This window comes from Chiloscyllium plagiosum, chromosome 40 (assembly GCF_004010195.1).
Source record: "Chiloscyllium plagiosum isolate BGI_BamShark_2017 chromosome 40, ASM401019v2, whole genome shotgun sequence".
NCBI lineage: Eukaryota > Metazoa > Chordata > Chondrichthyes > Orectolobiformes > Hemiscylliidae > Chiloscyllium > Chiloscyllium plagiosum.
The window spans coordinates 3,289,840-3,308,540 of record NC_057749.1 but is presented as its reverse complement, the minus strand read 5'-3'; the positions used below and the strand labels follow the sequence as shown (position 1 = coordinate 3,308,540).

Sequence of the window (18,701 nt, the reverse complement as noted above, 5' to 3'; positions counted from 1 at the left end):
GAAGAAGGGCCTGTGCCCGAAACGTCGAATCTCCTGTTCCCTGGATGCTGCCTGACCTGCTGTGATGTTCCAGCAATAAAGTTTCAACTTTGATCTCCAGCATCTGCAGACCTCACTTTCTCCTCACATTTAGCATGGCCTTGGAAAATGAAGGGAGCAATTACCAAGGGAAGATATTGAATTGGGGAAAAGGAAATTATGATGCTATCAGACAGAAGTTGGGAAGTACAGACTGGGAGCAATTGTTCCACAGAAAGGGCACAGCAGACATGTGGAGACTGTTTAAGGAGCAGTTGTTGCAAGTGATGCACAAATTTGCTCCTCTGAGGCAGGTAAGAAGGGGTAAGATTAAGGAACCTTGGATGATGAGAGCAGAGGAACTGCTCGTCAAAAGGAAGAAGGCAACTTATGTAAGGCGGAGGAAGCAAGGATCCAGCACAGCTTTAGAGGATTACAGGCTTGCTATAAAGGAGCTCAGAAACGGACTGAGGAGAGCCAGGAGGGGGCATGAAAAAGGCTTGGCAAGAAGGATTAGGTAGAACTCAAAGGTGTTTTACTCATACGTGTGGAAGAAGAAAATGATCAGGGAGAAGATAGGGCTGATCAGGGATAACGGAGGGAACTTGTGCATGGAGTCTGAGCAGATAGGGGAAGCCCTAAATGAGTTTATTGCTTTGGTTTTCATCAAGGAAAGGGACCTTGTTATAAATGAAAACTTAGAGGAGTTGGGATACAGTCTTGACCAGATCAAGATTGATGAAGATGATATGCTAGAATTTTTGGAAAACATTAAGATTGACAAGTCCCCAGGGCCAGACCAGAGTTATCCTAGGATGCCCCGGGAAGAGAGAAAGGAGATTGCTAAATCGCTGGCGAGGATATTTGCCTCCTCACTCTCCATGGGAGTCGTACCGGAGGATTGGAAGGAGGCGAATGTTGTTCCTCTTATCAAGAAGGATAATAGGAAAATCACTGGCAATTATAGATCAGTCAGTCTCACTTCTGTGATCAGCAAAGTTGTGGAAAGAATTCTGAGGGATAGGATTTATGACTATTTGGCAAAGCATAGTGTGATTAAAGGCAATCTGCATGGCTTTGTGAGGGGCAGGTCATGCCTCACAATCTTATTGAGTTCTTTGAGGAGGTGTCAAGACAGGTCAACGATATTCGAGCAGTGGGTGTGGTGTATAGGAGTTTCAGCAAGGCATTTGATAGGGTTCCCCACTGTAGACCCATTCAAAACGTCAGGAAGTATGGGGTACAGGGAGATTTGGCTATCTGGATTCAGAATTGGCTGGCTGACAGAAGGCAGTGTGTGGTTGTAGATGGAACATATTCTGTCTGGAGGAGAGTGTTGAGTGGAGTCCCGCAGGGCTCTGGACTTGGGCCTCTGCTCTTTGTAGTTTTTATAAATGACTTGGATGGGCAGATTGAGGGGCGGGTTAGTAAATTTGCAGATGACACAAAGGTTGGAGGTGTCGTCGATAATATAGAGAGCTACTGCAGGCTGCAGCGCAACATAGGCAGGATGCAGAACTGGGCTGAGAAATGGCAGATGGAGTTCAACTGGATAAATGCGAAGTGATGCATTTCGGAAGGTCGAAATGGAATGCTGAATATAGGATTAAAGACAGGATTCTTGGCAGTGTGGAGGAACAGAGGGACCTGGGTGTGCAAGTACACAGATCCCTCAAAGTTGCCACTCAAGTGGATAGAGTTGTTAACCTATAGTTGCCCTACTATAGGAAAGATACAGAGGCTTTAGAGAGGGTGCAAAGAAGGTTTACCAGGATGCTGCCCGGACTGGAGGGCTTGTCGTATGAAGAAAGGTTGAATAAGCTCTGAGTTTTCTCTCTGGAGAGAAGGAGGAAGAGAGGAGACCTGACAGAGGTGTACAAAATAATGAGAGGAATAGACAGAGTCAATAGCCAGAGACTTTTCCCCAGGGCAGGATTGACTGGTACGAGAAGTCATAGTTTGAAGATATGAGGAGGAAGGATAAAGGAGACGTCAGAGGTAGGTTCTTTATGCAGACAGTTGTGAATGCATTGAATTCGTTACCAGCAGTGGTGGTGGAAGCAGAGTCATTGGGGACATTTAAGCGACTGCTGGACATGCACATGGATAGCAGTAAGTGAGGGGTGCGCAGGTTGTTACTATATTTTACATTAGGATTAAATCTCGGCACAACATCGTGGGCCAAAGAGCCTGTTCTGTGCTGTACTTTTCTATGTTCTATAAACGCTGTAGACCGACTTTATGGGGACTTGGGGAAATGAGGCTGTGGATGTTTGAGGGCTCACTGGCATATTCAAGCTGAGGCTGATGTTGGAAGCCACTGGCACAGGAATGTTCACTGTTGCCTTCCATCATGATGCACATTAAAAGTGAACATTGAGGAAGAAAATGGCAGTGACCACAGAGCGGACAGGGTAAGGCATTTAACTTGAGAGATAGGTGACTTCAGTAATCACCAATCATCGGACTTTTAGAGGGATGGAACATTGGTCGTAGACCAAAACACTGAACAAGACAGTTGTGGAGGTTCAGTTCCCTGGCCGTGCTACGGTATTGACCGTCTGTGTTTTGTACCTTCATGACAACACTACTGCTGGATCACTGTGTCAATTACACCAGTGCATGCAGAGGGATATTTAAACAAAGATCAAAGGAATCTGAATGACCCCATGCTATGTGTGTGCATTATTCCGTGCATCCAGCTCTATTGAGACTTGTCTGTGGCTATGAAGTAATTCTAGATGGTGTAATAATGCATTTAGCACTTCAAGATGGACTAACAACTACATGTACGATTAAAGGACAAAAATATGTACATAAAGTGAGAGTTGTTTGCTAGCCATTGTCACCCATGCCACCAAAGTGCCCCCAACAGGAGTCAAGAGAGAGTTTGTTCCTGTTAGTATGAAGAGTAAGGCTGGTAGCTATAGGGAATGCTTGCTGACTAGAGAAATTGAAGCTTAGTCAGGAAAAAGGAGGCATATGTCAAGTATAAACAGCTGGGATCAAGTGTATATGGGCAGTAGGCGTATACTTGGAAAGGAAACCAGGAGGCCAAAAAAGGGACATGAGGTAGCTTTGGCAGATAAGGTGAAGAGATTCTACAAATATGTTAAGGACAAGAGTAACTAGGGAGAGAATAGGGCTCCTTAATGATGAACAAGGCTGTCTGTGTAGGCCGCAGCAGGTGGGTGAGATACTAAACAAGTTATTTTGAGTCTGTATTTTCTGTAGAGAAGGATATGGAAGCCTAGAGAACTTGGTGAAACAAATATTGAAAACTTAAAACATCCATATTACAGAGGAGGTGGTACTGGACATCTTAAAATACATCAAAGTGGATAAAGTCCTAGAGACCTGATCAGGTATACCCAGAACATTTTGCAAAGACAGGGATGTGATTGCTGGGCCCCTTGTAGAAATTTCTGTATCATTGATAGCCACGTGTGAGGTACCACCAGACTGGAGGGTTGCTAATGTGGTGCCAGTATTTAAGAAAAGTGGTAAGGAAAAGCCAGGGAATCATAGATGAACCTGTTAGCAATGGTGGGTACATTTTTGGAGCGTATTCTGAAGGCCAGGATTTACATGTATTTAGAAGAGCAAGGACTGATTAGGGATAGTCAACATGTTTGCGTGTGAGAAATCCTGTCTCGCTAACTAGACTGAATTTTTTGAAGTCGTGACAGAAGATTAATGAAGGCAGAACAATGAACATGGTAGACTGGTTAGTAAGTTAGATCACATGGGATTCAGGGAAAGCTTGCCAGGTGGATACAAAATTGGCTTGACAGTAGAAGACAGAGGATGGAGAGTGGAAGGTTATTGTTTTGGTCTGGAGGTATGCCATCAGCTGTGTGCCGCAGGCATGGTGCTGGGTCCACTGCTTTTTGTCATTTTTATAAATGCTTTGGATGTGAACGTAGGAACTATGGTTACTAAGATTGAAGATGACACCAAAGTTGGTGGTCTAGTGGACAGTGTGCAGTATCTCACTACAGCAGGACCTTGATTAGATTGGTTGACGGGCCAAGGAGTGGCAGATGGAGTTTAGTTTTGATAAATGTGAGGTGTTGCATGTTGGTAGGGCAAATCAGGGCAGGATTTATGTACTTGATGGTAAGGTCCTAGGGAGTGTTGCAGAACAAAGAGACCTTGGGGTGCAGGTTCATAGCTCCTTGATAGTGGAGTCACAGGTAGACAGGATAGTGAAGAAGGTGTTTGCCTTTATCATTCAGTGCATTGAGTATAGGAGTTGGGATGTCGTGTTGCGGTTGTGCAGGACATTAATTAGGCCACTCTTTCAATATTGCATTCAATTCTCGTCTCCCTCCTGTAGGAAGGATGTTGTGAAACTTGAAAGGATTCAGAAAAGATTTGCTAGGATATTGCCAAGGGTCTGATCTATAAGGAGAGCTGAATAGGCTGTGACTATTTTCCCTGGATTATTGGAAGTTATGGGGTAACCTTGTAGAAGTTTATAAAATCATGAGGGGCATGCATAGGGTGAAAAGCCAAGATTGTTCTCCCAGGGTAGGGGAGTCCAAAAAATAGTTGGCATAGGTTTAAGGTAAGAGGGGAAAGATTTAAAAAGGGCTGAAGGAGCAACGTTTTCTTTGAGGGTTCTATGTATATAGAATGAGCTGCCAGAGGTAGTAGTGGAGGCTAGTACAATTACAACATTTAAAAAGCATCTGAAGGGGTACACAGAATAGGAAGGGTTTAGAGGGATATGGGCTAAATGTGGACAAATGGGACTAGATTAATTTAGGATATCTGGTGGCATGGATGAGTTGAACTGAAGGGTCTGTTTCTGTATGGTACAGCTCTATGACTTTAATTGGTTTTCCACTTCCTCTCCGTCCTACTATATCTCCCTCATTCTGCAACTGGGAATGGATGGAATCTGCTTGGTTGTGGAGCCATTCTACCTGGAAGTTTGGTGGGTTACCCCACAGGCATTTACCTCTCTCCAACTTGCTCCACTAGAAACCATTCTAGTGCAGTAGAATTTTGCAAATTAACCATCAATGTATCTACCATCTCCACAGCCATGTCTTTCAATGCTGTGGAATTTAGATTATCACATCCAGGGAGGGGATTCGTCTACTTTAATTGTTTTTAATTTCTTGTATCTTTTACTAATGTCAGTATCTCAATTCTTCATTTACATTTGTACCTTGATTCCCCACGATTCTTGAGGAAGTTTTTTGTAGACTGTGCAGACTTTGACTCCCCTTGTAATCGTGCTAAATTTCTTTTACACACCTACAGAACCTCTTTGTTTTCATGCTTCTCGCCAATTTATTCTCGTTCTGTACTTTGCTTTCTTAATCTTGTTCTTGGTCTTTTTTTTTGTTGAATTAACAAAAAGCTGCCAATCTGCAGAATTGCCATTTTATTCCACAATATGTTCCACAACTTTAAAACAGGGAGGTGATGGCCTAGTGGTATTAATCCAGATTCCCAGATAATGTTCTGGCCAATTTATTGAATTTGAATTCAATAAAAATCTGGAATTAAGAGTCAAATGATGACCATTAATCCATTGTTGATTGTTGGAAAAACCCTGATGTCCTTCAGGGAAGGAAGATGCCATCCTTACCTGGTATGGCCTACATGTGAGTCCACACCTGCAGTAATGTGGTTGACTCTTAACTGCCCTCTGGACAATAAATGCGGCTTAGCCAGCGGCACCCTCAAACTGTGAATGAATTAAAAACAAAAGTCTCTTCCCTGAATCTGATACAATTCTTTCTTTTGAGAGCCAGTGTTGGAACATATTCCCTGTTTGGTTTCTGCATGCATTAAAGGAATGCATATTTTTGTTGAAACCATGTATTAGTTCAGATATTAGCCATTGCCTACGATAATTAAGTTTTCTAATCCACCAGGCCAGTTTACCTGTCATCTACATGACCTCCGTTAAGTTTCTGAAGACCTAGTTTCTGATTGAATGACATCACTTTTAAACCTTAGTGTATTTTTTTCTGTATTATGGTCCTCCTTAAAGGCTTCTTTATATCAAGATTATTGATGAACATGTTTGGTTCCTCAGCATATTGCAATACATGTAAATGGTTAGTTTTCCAACATTAGACAGAGCAAACCCAAGTAGTACTATAAAGATTGGAAAATTCCTCATGATTAATGTATTGTACTGTACTGTAACACACCCACCTCTAACTCCTTGATTTTTATACTGTGCTTTTACATTACCACTATTTTGTGCTATGTAAACAACTCCCTATATTTTCTGCAACTTACCGTTTCTTACTGTCATCCAAATTGACTCTGCTTTAAACATTAATGTCATCTCTCACTACAGCAATGGTGCAATTTAAATTAGAGTCATTCATCATCCTATCTCAACCACCTGACATTCCTTAGCATGTCTCACCCTTGGTACCTTGTAGCCACATCCCATAATAGCAATTAGGTCATCTGTATGAATTTCTATTTGAGCCGACATTCATCTGATTTATTGTTAATGCTAGAGGCATTCAAATACTGAGCCCAGGTTCAGTCCTTTAAAATTGTTTTTGTAAACACTGACCCCATCAGCTGATGCACAGTTTTAAATTATTGTCCCGTCCTGCCTTAGCCAACAGATATAAATAGGAGTGTCAGAGGTTCTGCTCACTCTGGGATCTGGCTCTGATGAAGCCAGATCAGTGTTATGTAGTATGCACGTATAAATAATGACTTGGTGATGGAATACCAGCCTCTGTAGTTATTTCTGCAGTGACGAGAAAAGCATGCGCCTGAAGAAACTCACTTGCAATAGATGGTTTTGAGTTGCAGTAAGCATTGCTGGCATCATGCCATTATCTGGGAAGCTTGATTTGTTTGATCCTGCAATCGAAGACTGGGCCCAGTATGCAAAAAGAATGCATATTTTTTTCTAAGCAAATGTCATTGGGACAGATGAAAAGCAGCAAATAATTCTCCTGACAGCTTGTGCACCCCCCACCCCCTTTCAGTTATTTGGAGCCTAATTCTCCCAGAAGCTAAAGCCTCGCAAGAATTGACAAGTTTAAATACAAACCCAAGCCGCCTCTAATTCTGAGATGCTATTGGTTTTATTCGGCAGTTCAAGAACCAGGAGAATCCATGTTGGGAATTTTAATGATGTTAAAACAACTGGCAGAGGCATTAAGATTGGTTTAGCTCTTAATGAGATGCTAGACCCTGTTTGGAATGTGGGATTAATAATGTAACTGTGCAAAAGTGTCTACTAGCTAAAGCCCAACTGGATTTCAAACAAGTATCACAACTGGTTTTGTCATTAGAAAATCTAAGTAGAGTATGTGTACCAACTTGCACCCTTGCCAGGCCAACTGAACTTGGGGAACATCACTTGAGTGAAGGCAATTGCATACAGATCCAAGATGGCTCATCCACTCTGTCGGTTTCTTTTCTTGCTTTTTTTCCTTCTGTTTTCTTCCTTCTTAATGAAGTCCTGAACTTCCGCCCTCAGCATGGACTCGGACCCTTGGCCTCAACGCAGACCAGCGTGGGGATCTCTGCATGGTGTGGCAGGTTTGCAGTCGCTTGGCCTGGCATGGGCTGGTTTGGAAGGATTGTTATTCTGAAATTTCTGTTCCTTTATTTTTTTTTAATTCATTCCTATGATTTGTAATTTTGTACATTTGATTTCTTTAATTTTTTTAATTTTCTCTCCCCACCCCTCCCCAACCTAAGAATTATAGTTAAGAATCTGTATCTAGGTACCTTTATATCTGAGATAGTGATGTAAGTAGCAACTTGTAAACTTTTCACTCTGCTCATTTATGTACATGATAATAAAGCTGATTCTAATGCTTCCTCACTCGGGACATGCCCTAAATAGAGAGGTTCTAGGTTAGCCCACACCAAAACCCTAAAATAAAGCCAAACCCTGGCCAAATGGTTTACATTTTCTTCAGGATTCAGGCCAGCAAGCCAGTGAAGCTGCTGTCAGTTTGCAGACTCGGGACAGCGGAAGAGTCCCACTCGGTCTGAATTGGGAAAGAGACCAATTCAGCCAATTCCTCATAAGCTGGTATTGAGGAGAGTGCACATGTTGGAAAGCCCACCTACTTCTGGCTTGGAACAGTTAAGTTGTTTAGCAACGTCAAATTAGAAACAATCAAAATAAATATCTGGTTAAAGGTCACCTGGTTCCAATGGAGGTTGATGTAGTATTGTCTGTATTAGTAATTGCAGAACTAATCTTGAACAAAATTCGCTCTAGACTCCAGTCTCTAAGTTTGTGCAATACCCCAGCTAGTCTGAGAACCTATACTGGGGAAACGTTTACAAAGTAAGGCTACGACTTTGTTACCGGCCTCTTATGAGAAGCAACTGGTACGGTTACCACTGATTGTTGTAAAAAGCTCAGGCCCGTGCCTGATGGGGGTGGGAGATTGGTTGAGAAAGATTCATTTTGATTGGCTCAACATTTTTCGATTAGAAAATGGCTGCCTGAGTGAAGTCTGAATTAAATAGTCAAATGTTTTTCAGGAAGGTATAGGGACTACCAACAGAGCCAAGGCCACGTTGCATGTTAGCCAGGAAGCAATTCCACAATTCTACCTGGCCTGTCCTGTGCTATTTGCCTTATATATAAAAGTAAAGGCAGAAATTAGGAGGCTGGAAAGCGAAGGAATCATGAAACCAGTCCAGTTTGCAGAATGGGCAGCACCAGTCGCATTGATTTTTGAAACTTGATGGTTCGCCTTTGTGGGGATTATAATCAAATGGTAAACTGTTTCTCGCAGCTGGATAAATATCCCATTCCTTGCACAGAGAACTTGTATACAAAGCTGTTGAGGGTGCTGTCCTTCATAAAGCTGGACATGAGCCATGCATACTTGCAATTGCAGTTAGATGAGGATTCACAGAAGTATGCTACAATTAAAACCCCAGAAGGGTTTGTACCAATATACAACACCTGCTATTCCAGGTGGTATCAGTCTGTGCTATTTTTCAGCAGACAATGGCGGACATTTTACAAGGTCTACCATTTATCTGGATGACATAACATCAGAGAAGGCCAATAAAGAACACTTCAAGAGCTTGGTCATAGACAATTCTCCCAGGTGGGTATTTGCCTTAGGGAAGATTGTGTGTTCTAGGCATTCCAAGTGACCGACTTGGGCTACAGAGTTGACCAGACCAGGTTACACCTGTTAGAAGATAAAGTGAGGGCAATCAAAGGTGCCACGACTTCCATGTCTGTACCAGAGCTTGGGTCTTGGATTAGATTGGTGAATTATGTTAAATTCATATGCAACTTGGGCCTCCATCCTGTCACCTTCACATCTGCTATTGAGAAAGGGTCAGCCTTCGAAATTGTTCCATAGCCAAGACTGACCCTTTAGAGAAGTAAAGAAGCAGTTATCATCATCTTGGGTATTAGCACATTGATTCCATGCACAGTCTGGTACTGACATGCTCTCTGGATGCTATAGGGGTAATGTTGTCTCACAGGTGACCCATTGGGCTTTCCAATCCAATACCATATGCTTCCAAGACTTTGGCTGATGCAGAGCACAAATACTACCAACCAGAGAAGGAAGGATTGGCAGTTGGCTTTGGTGTGAGAAAGTTCCACCAATACCTTTACACACGTAAATTTATAATAGTAACAGACCACAAATCCCTGCTAGGGCTACTCAGAACAAATGTGAGCTTCCATAGTTTCAGGTCAAATTTAGCAATGGGCTCTCATTGTAAGTGTGTACAATTACAAGTTGAAACACCGTCCAGGAGGCCAAGTAGCAGATGCCTTTGATTTACCTCCCGCTGGCAGATACACCAACGCTGTCGTCACTGGAAGTGTCAGTTCTGGTTTTAAACTTTCTGGACACCATTCCAGTCACTGCTGACAATATCAAACTGTGCATGCAAAATGATTCCATCCTGGCAAAACTAAAACAGTTGGTGGTAATGGGGAAACCAGAGGGCCATCACAACCAAAATTGAAAACTTCCTGGACCCACGGAGACCAGATCATTGTAGAGGACAGTCTTTTGTTCTGAGCAAAGGTCACCACTAGATACTGGCTGAACCTCACCAGGATCATCCAGGGATTTCTGAAATGAAGATGTTGGTGAGCAGTTCTACCTGGTGGCCAACATAGCCATGTTAGTGGGGCAGTGCCCACAGTAGCAGCAAGGACAAATTACTGTTGGGTAAGCCCTGTCAACTATGCTGGCCCTTTCATGGGCTCGACATTCTTAGTCATTGTTGGTGCCCACTCAGTTGCACATGTGTAGAATTCATTGTCAAAATGGGGATGACGATACAAAAGCTGTGAGCATTTTTTACAATACTCTGACTCCTAGCCATTTTAGTCACAGACAACAGGCCATCATTAACCATCAGGGAATTAGAGTATATCCTAAAGTCGACTTGCATTCAACATGTAAAGACAGCTCCATATCATCCATCGTCTAATGATCAGCAGAAAGAGCAATCTAAACTTTAAAGGCAGACTTAAAGAAGCAGCCTACAGCTTCACTCGATACCTAACTTTCCCGCTTCCTATTTTGATTATCGGACCACCCCTTGTGCAACTACAGGAATAGCTCCAGCAGAGTTGCTAATGGAACAAAGACTGCACACCAGGTTAAATCTGATCATCTTTGATCTGGTGGGGGGAGATTGAAATGGCATCAGGAAAATCAGTGCCAGACAGACTCGAGTAAGTGAGTGAGACCATTTACTTAAGTGCATGAAGTTTGGTGCTGAAACCATGGAAATGGCTGTGAGGACAGGACCTGTAACATTCAAAGTTTGTGAAAAGTACCAAATTCTTGTCAGTCAGATAGTCCTAAACAAACACTTGGACCACAGGAAAGTTGCAAACTCACAAATGGGGCAGGATCAAAGCATTCACAGCCCCACTGAACAGCCAGAAAGGCTGTCAGAACTTGTGGGTTCTCCCACTCCGTCTAGCATTGAAGAAACCTCGGAATCTGAGATGGACATGGTGGATGGCACATGTCATAGCCTCAATTTCGTTTACTCCTTGAGGAAGAGGATGAATTTCTTCCAAAGTTAAAAATCACACAACACCAGGTTATAGTCCAACAGGTTTAATTGGAAGCACTAGCTTTGGGAGCGCTGCTCCTTCATCAGGTGATTGTGGAATTTCTTCCAAGATCTTATGGGTGCAAGAGATGGACTACGGTCTGGTAGTTGCTGCCCTTATCAGAGTCTGCGTCAGAGGAACTGGACCCAGACCCAGTGAGAAAACCAGAGACTACAAGAAAATGAACAGGCCTATGGAATCAGACCTGGGGGGGGGGGGGGATTGTAACAAGGTCAGTCAGTGGACTTGGAGCATGAATTCCCTGAATGGATCAGGCTAACAGCTCCAATCAAAACTTCTGGCTGACAAATATAAAAAGTAGTGTTTTGATTTAATTCCCACCCTCTCCCTTTACTTTTTTCATGTAGTAAAGGTGACGGTGTTGGACTGAGATGGACAAAGTTAAAAATCACACAACACCAGCTTATAGTCCAACAGGAGTAACTACCTGATGAAGGAAAAGCACTCTGAAAGCTTATATTTCCAAATAAATTTGTTGGACTATGACTGGTGTTGTGATTTTTAACTTTGTTCATTTAAGCATTGCCCCTATCAAGCTTTGCTTATGACTGGTTCTCTGGCCACAAGGGTGTTTATCCTGGTGGTGGAATATCGAACAAACTTATTTACACAAATAGCGTTTTTAACTGAATCGCTGCACAATACGGGTGCTGTGGGGGGAAAGTACACACTATTGATGTATAGCATTAGTGTGTGAGTAATTAAAAATATATATAAGTAGGGGATTTAGAATCTTCTCATTCAGGGGATTGACATGAAGGAGGAAGAAAACCTCATTCTAAGAGCTGGCTCTGCCACGTGCAAATAAAGGGTGACTTGGTGATGGGATGGTGGCATCTCTGGAGTTATTTCAGTCTGCATTGGCTTAGGATACTAATGCCTACACATTAATCCAGGCTCGACTTCCCCTCAACATGATACTGCATCCCTGTGCCTGCATATCCAAATAAGGGACAGACCATTTAGGACTGAAGTGAGAAGTGTCTTCACTCTGAGGATGGTGAATCTTTGGTATGCTTTGTTTCACAGAGCTGTGGAGACACAGTTGTTTAATATGCTCAAGAATGAAAGTGATGGTTTTGTACATGTTCTGTTCTTTATATATTTCCATGTATCCCACATCAAGGTATATGGATGGGCATTTTACAGGAAAATAGTGATGTCGTAGAATGTGAACCATGACCTCCTTGAATAGCAGAACAATTTCAAAGGGTTTATGACCTAGTGCTGCTCCAATTTCTTTGTTATATATGATTATTAATTTGTTTTCTCCTGGTATCATAAGAGCTACAAAATTCTGACACACCTACAGAAACCCTGTAAACCTCATCTCATCACTCAATTTATTTTCTGCTCTATTTTCCCCAGGCATTTTGTAACTTAGTTTGTTTACAATGGATCATGTATTCCAGTTAAATAGCACTACTGTAGGTTTTGTAACTCAGTCATGCATCTGGAATGCTAAAGGTAACAAACATATTGCTTTCAGAAAGCTTGTATATTATATTTGTTCTTTCTGAATGGCACACTAAAAGGGTGAATAAATGAACACTGGTTTAATACGAAGGGTGAAGTTCATCTTGAAACAAAGTTATTAAATGTGTTAAGCCATGCTTAATATTTACAACAATTTAACATGAAAAAGCCAATGTACTATATTTACAAGTTTAAACATTTCTTGGAATATAAAATTAAGAATAAATGTATCTAAGATTTTAACGCAGATGCTAGTTTTCATGTAAATGTAGTTTCAAAATGACAATTTCCTTTAGAAAAACTCTTTCTTTGTGAAATTTGTGGAGCCTTCACAACCTTAACATAAGTGCTTAATTGGACAGAGTTTACTTGTATTCCACTAGGCTTCTGGATTGGGTCGAATGAAACCAAATACACTTGTGATTGGATACAAGAGAGACTGGCGTACAGATAATCCTCAGGATGTTGAGAATTACGTTGGCATTTTGCAGTAGGTAGTTCTTATTATGGTTGATTATACTTCTTAAAAGTAGTGATTTTTTTTTATTGAGCAATATCAACAAATGCTCACTTTTTAATGTAATCCAAGACTAATTCCTTCTCTGAAAGCAAAACCTTTCAGGACCTGTTGAATTATGTTATGGTTGTAGTTTGTAACTTTGATCATCCTGCTATCAGGTTTAGTTGGTGAGGTGGGCTCTCTCCTGTATTTGCAATAGAATGGAATCCACTCAAAGTTCAGCTTCTGTTTGACTATTAGATTAGAACCATGCATGTGACTGTCTCTCTAACGGCACTACTTTTACATTTCATATTAGGGTTGTTTTCCATGGAGCATGTAGCATGTGTTAGCATCATTGACACTTTAGACTTTAAAGAAATTTGTCTTCTGGAGAAGAGCTTCACTGTCTCATTTTACTCTTTTAATCCTTTTGGTGACCGTGTGAAATTAATTGCTTGGGCAAACAATGCAGTAGTCACTGTTCTAGCTCACTGGATTGACTAATCCTACCATTGTTGCTTTCCTTGAAATAATCTCTGCTCAGGAAGTTCAAAACTGCTGCTTTCACTGCCTTTTTAATAGTGCAAGTGTGTCCTTCTGTAACACTATGGACATTCATCTTGTAGATGAAATCAAGAGATGGAAATTTTTCTGAAATTATGATTGTGCCTCTGTCCCATCTGTGCTTGCTGGAGAGATTTTGATCCAGTGGAAGTGGGAAAAGCCTGAGTTGGGCCTGCCACTAGAGATGTGCGCATACATGATCTTATGCTGATCAGGTTAAAATAGTCATTTCCATGTTCTGAGAAGTTGTCATTTTTCTGCTGACCATTCTAACCTCCCAACCATGATTTTTTTCTGCCACATTTCTTTATCCAGTATGTGCTTTAAATATTGAGCTCATTACATTTAAGTTTTTGATTGTCTAATCTGAGAGATTTGTGTTTCATGAAAATGATCATCGTTTCAGAAACTTAAAATTCTACCAAACTGGCACAGCTTTGTAAACAAACCCTGCACTACTGAGTCATCTTTTTTGAAGACAGCTAAACAGATAACAAAGTTATTTAAAGAATAAATGAAAGCTGTGGGAATGTTTAACCAATTAACTATTGATCTTGGCTATGCTGTCATAATTGTACAATGCAGGATGATGTTTTACCAAGTGGAATATCTGTTCCTAATGCATCTTGACACTTTCACAGTGCCCTTCCTCCGCTACTACAGCTTGTCAGAAATAACAACCAGACCATTACGTTTCAATGGTCCCTCATCTTTCCTCATCATGTCATAACTCATTATTAAGTATAGATATAACTCTGCTTTTAGCATTTCATAATAAGCTCTTCAAATCTCCAATCCAAGATTCACATCTGCAATTACAAATTGTGACTTTGAAGGGCTTCCAAATCATGGCAATCTTGTAGAAAATTGAAGAAATTCTGAAATACTGATTTGTGAATGGTACCCCCAACCTCTAAACAGCAGACTGCAGGATTTCTGATGTGTCAGTTTTCCTACTTGCTAAATACAGCAAAAGTTCTTTTAACCGGTACCTTATGAACCAACACTCTCAAAGTAAAAAACTATATACCTCAAATACTGGAAGCTTAATGTATTAATGTGATTTCCGTGATGTTGAGTAGTCAATTGAGGGTGCAAGTGACAAGGTTGTCTGCCGGTAAGTTTTTTTTATTTAAAGCAAGATTGGATTATTATTTAAGTGATTTATGCTGTAAATAAAATTTAACAGTAATCTGTATTCCCCCTGTGTTGCTTCTGTTACTTATTGTGTGCCTTTAAATTGATTATGTGGATTTTTTGATCAACAGGAATGTTGAATCACACTCCTGGTCCCTTAGATGCCAGTTAATAAAATGTTTGCTGTAATACTAATCATGTACAGTCAGTACAGGGCAGTTGTGTGGAGTTGAATTCAACAGAAATACAAATGCTGTACTTAAAAAATTCTAAGTTTGTGTTCTCAGGATGGAGCTGTGCACATCTGGAGTCCAGAGTCAATTTCAGAAATTCAGACATGTTGTTTGGTCCTGCAAGATTTTCCATTGACAAATGAAAAATAATTGGTCCCTTCTCAAATTGTTGATTTGAACACCTCACGTGAAGCCGTATATATGAAAGTGCATTTATAAAATCTAACTTCATAATTTCTGTGTTAAAGTTATAAAATCACAATAAGTTTGTGTGACATTTTGCTGTTCTGAAGAGTGGTATTGTTTTTGATTTTACAGTGATGCCTTTGATTTTGAATATGGTTTGATAATTCTCAGAATTAGCCAAGGGCTTGACATCTCCCGCATTCTTCAGATTCAAGGTAGGATAATGCAGCAGCTACACTAACCATCTAAACAGATAGGAATAAACTGGAAATGGTGGGTAGAATTTAAATTCTCTAAGCTTGGAGGTGAGGGATGGCTGCATGTAATCAAGAGTGTGATATGTCCCTTCAATCGAATTTGGGGCAGGACAATTTGTAGGTGGTTTTCCAAATGAGGCCCTTAAATATTCAATCAGTTGTGAGCAGGAGGACTTCCCATCCAGGGAGACTATCCAACCATGTTGGGTTTACCACCTGCCTTCTAAGTGGTGCGGGGCCCTCTTTCTTGAGTACTCTGCCCTATTGATTGTATCTCGCTTTGGAAAAGGGGTCCCTGAAGGAAGCCACCCACCTTGCCATTATCCTGTTAACTTCCCTCACTCTCCTCCCCTTGCACCAGTCCTCGCTGCCTCCCGCTCTCCTATTCCGAATCTGCAGCCACTCTCCCTGATCTTGGAAGCCCTGGAGTTGAGTTATTTTTGCTTGAATGTGTATTAGTAAACAAAACTGAATGCGAAGATTTAAACATGTTCAGTTCTTTGACTAAACAGACTACTAAAATCTTCCTTTTCATAGAATCCCTTTCTTGAACCAACTCTTGAAAGAGCGTCTCACCCAGATTCATCTCCCTACCTTATCCCTCTAACTCTACATTTCCCATGGTTAATCCACCTTACCTACACATCCCTGGATGTTATGGGCAATTTAGTCTGGCCGGTCTATCTAAACTGCACATTTTTGGACTGTTGGTGGAAACTGGAGCACCCAGAAGAAACCCATGCAGACACTGGGAGAATGTGTAAACTCCCCAGACAGTCAATGGAGATTGAAATTGAATCTGGGTTCCAACTTGATGTTTGTTCATAAACTGAGTGTTAAATAGATGAAAATTCTGTTATTTATTTCATAGAAGAATTGCAGAGAAAGGAACAAGAAAAATTAGCATTGGAAGCTGCTCAGAAAGATGAACAAAAGGATGGAAAACGAGGAATCTGTTCACTGAAATTCTTGAACAAAACTGTCAAATATAGTACTAATACCCTAGCGGTGAATGATCAGAAAGGTAAAGTATATCCGTGTACATTACAGGTAGCAAATAAACATTAAGATCTATTGCCATCAATTTCAAGGGGATTACCCAAATCTCTCTCAATAATGTCAGTGATCCTCGGGGGAAAAGGCTGGAAACTGGTACTTACTTCATTTCTTTGAATCACATCAGTCACTTGCTTGCCAAAGTCTCTGCTTGATGCTAATTTCAGGAACTTCTTTTGTTAAATCTAGCGATAACTAAGCAGGTGAGTTTAGAGGGAGGATTGTAATTCAACTAGGACGTTGAAATGCAATTCCTACCACTTTACTTACTTAAAAAGATTGGGGCAGAGTTTCAACTGAAAGTTCCCATATTAGCCCTAGTCTAGATTTCCAGTGTTCTTGTGGACATAAAGGACAGGCCAAGTGTACAGTGATTGGTAGCCACTCCAAATGATTCCATCAAGATTTAGCAGCTGTAGTATCTGTCACAGTAGAATCATGTTGACTTATTCGAACAAATAATTTTTAAAAATAAATTTGAACCAAATTATGTATAAAAATATAACTTAAATGTTATTTATCAAACTTGTATCGGCATCATGGTTTTAAAAATTCATTTCCATTAAACCCCAACTTTAAGTATTAAGAATCTGTACTGCAAACATTTTGAAAGTTGAAATGCTTTATGCTACTGGCATTCTCATTGGCAGAACTTATTACTTGTTAATAATTTCAGGAGGCTTTTTCTGCCCAGAAACACCAACTTGAAATGTTATGGTGAACAAAAATCTCATTTTAACATGAGTTAGTAGCTCAGATTCTTGCTGGTTCCATTCCTTTCCTGTTATCAATATATTAGAAAGATAAGTGCTCTGATCTGATGATGAATAATCCACTGCAGTTTTGGGAACTCTGCACTGTTATGCCCTTCCAAGTTGCTGGCTGCCTTATACAATTTCAGTGATCAGCATAGCAAAATCTGGACCAGTTTTTTTTCTGCACTATAGTCTGAGGAGCTGGATAGTGCCAAATTGAAGGACAGCAGTGCCAAGTTTACATAGTTTAATTTCTGAATGTGGTGATAGAAGTGCATGCAGGTGTACAATTTTTAATTTGCTGTAGATTGATTCTAAATGCTTATCAGGCATGCAGTTACAAGTTATTTTTGATAGAACGTGTGTGAATGCAAAACAAAGCCTGAACCTGCAAGGTACCCCAAACATTTGTGACTGAGAGATGGTGAGAATAATGGCAAACATGATGACTTATTTGGGCAAAGGATTCAATTAGGGAATAACTGGTAAATCAAAGTAGAGGCGGACAAGATCGATTAGGGAAATGATTAGAAGACCATGAAAAGGAGGGATAATGTACACAAATCGAAGAATCAGTCGATAGATAAGGGTAGTGACTAGAAAGGATAAACTAGAGACTGTCTGAATGGATGTGGCATTCCAAACAAAATAGGTGAACTAAGAACACACTGAAATGAATATGATCCCTCAGCCATCAGAAATCTGGTAGTAGGATGACATTGATACATGAATATTGAAAGATGTAGGATATGTTGTAAGCACAGGAAGCTAGGGAAACAGGAAGGGAAGGCTCTCTTAATTATGGTATCAGCATAATTAATAGATAGGGATGGCCTAAGTTCAGGAATCCAAAATGTGGAAACAGTTTGGGGAGAGATGTAAACTTTATAAAGGTAGCAAATCACTTGCAGGAGTGGTATAAAGGCCCCCTAACTATCCACATGGTATGATGGAGTGTGAAGGAAGAGATAATGTGAGCTTTCAGAAAGACACTTCAAATCACCAGAGATTTCAATCACATAGACTGAAAAAGTCAGATAGACGATGATAACCTTACTGTGGAGTTCATAGAATATTTTTGTCATAGTTTCTTAAGCATTGTCTCAGGACAAGGATAAATGGGTTACAGTTAGGGGGAGGAAAGGGGACAGTCAGACAGTGCAGAGATCCCCTGTGGACATTCCCCTCAGCAATAAGTATACCGTTTTGGATACTGCGGGGGGGGATGACCTACCAGAGGAAAGCCATAGCAGTCAGTTCTCTGGCACTGAGCCTGACACTGTGGCTAAGAAGGGAAGGGGGCAGAATAGAAAAGTAGTCGTGGTAGCGGATTTGATAGTTAGGGGAATCGACACGAGATTTTGTTGTCAGGATCTGGATTCCCGGAAGGTATGTTGCCTCCCTGGTGCCAGGGTC

At 40.9% G+C, this 18,701-nt stretch overlaps 1 protein-coding gene across 2 annotated transcripts in view; it reads left to right on the top strand.

The window, feature by feature from the left end:
* The window catches only part of slc12a1 (solute carrier family 12 member 1), a 133,887-nt gene that overhangs the window by 81,905 nt on the left and 33,281 nt on the right, over positions 1–18,701 (top strand). The window contains exons 18-20 of one of the 2 annotated variants that reach the window (XM_043680183.1): positions 12,979–13,085; positions 15,350–15,432; positions 16,349–16,498. In XM_043680183.1, the coding sequence (XP_043536118.1) occupies positions 12,979–13,085; positions 15,350–15,432; positions 16,349–16,498 (340 nt within the window). Of the gene's footprint in view, positions 1–12,978; positions 13,086–15,349; positions 15,433–16,345; positions 16,499–18,701 lie in introns of both variants that reach the window. The other variant, XM_043680182.1, reaches the window with a different exon arrangement.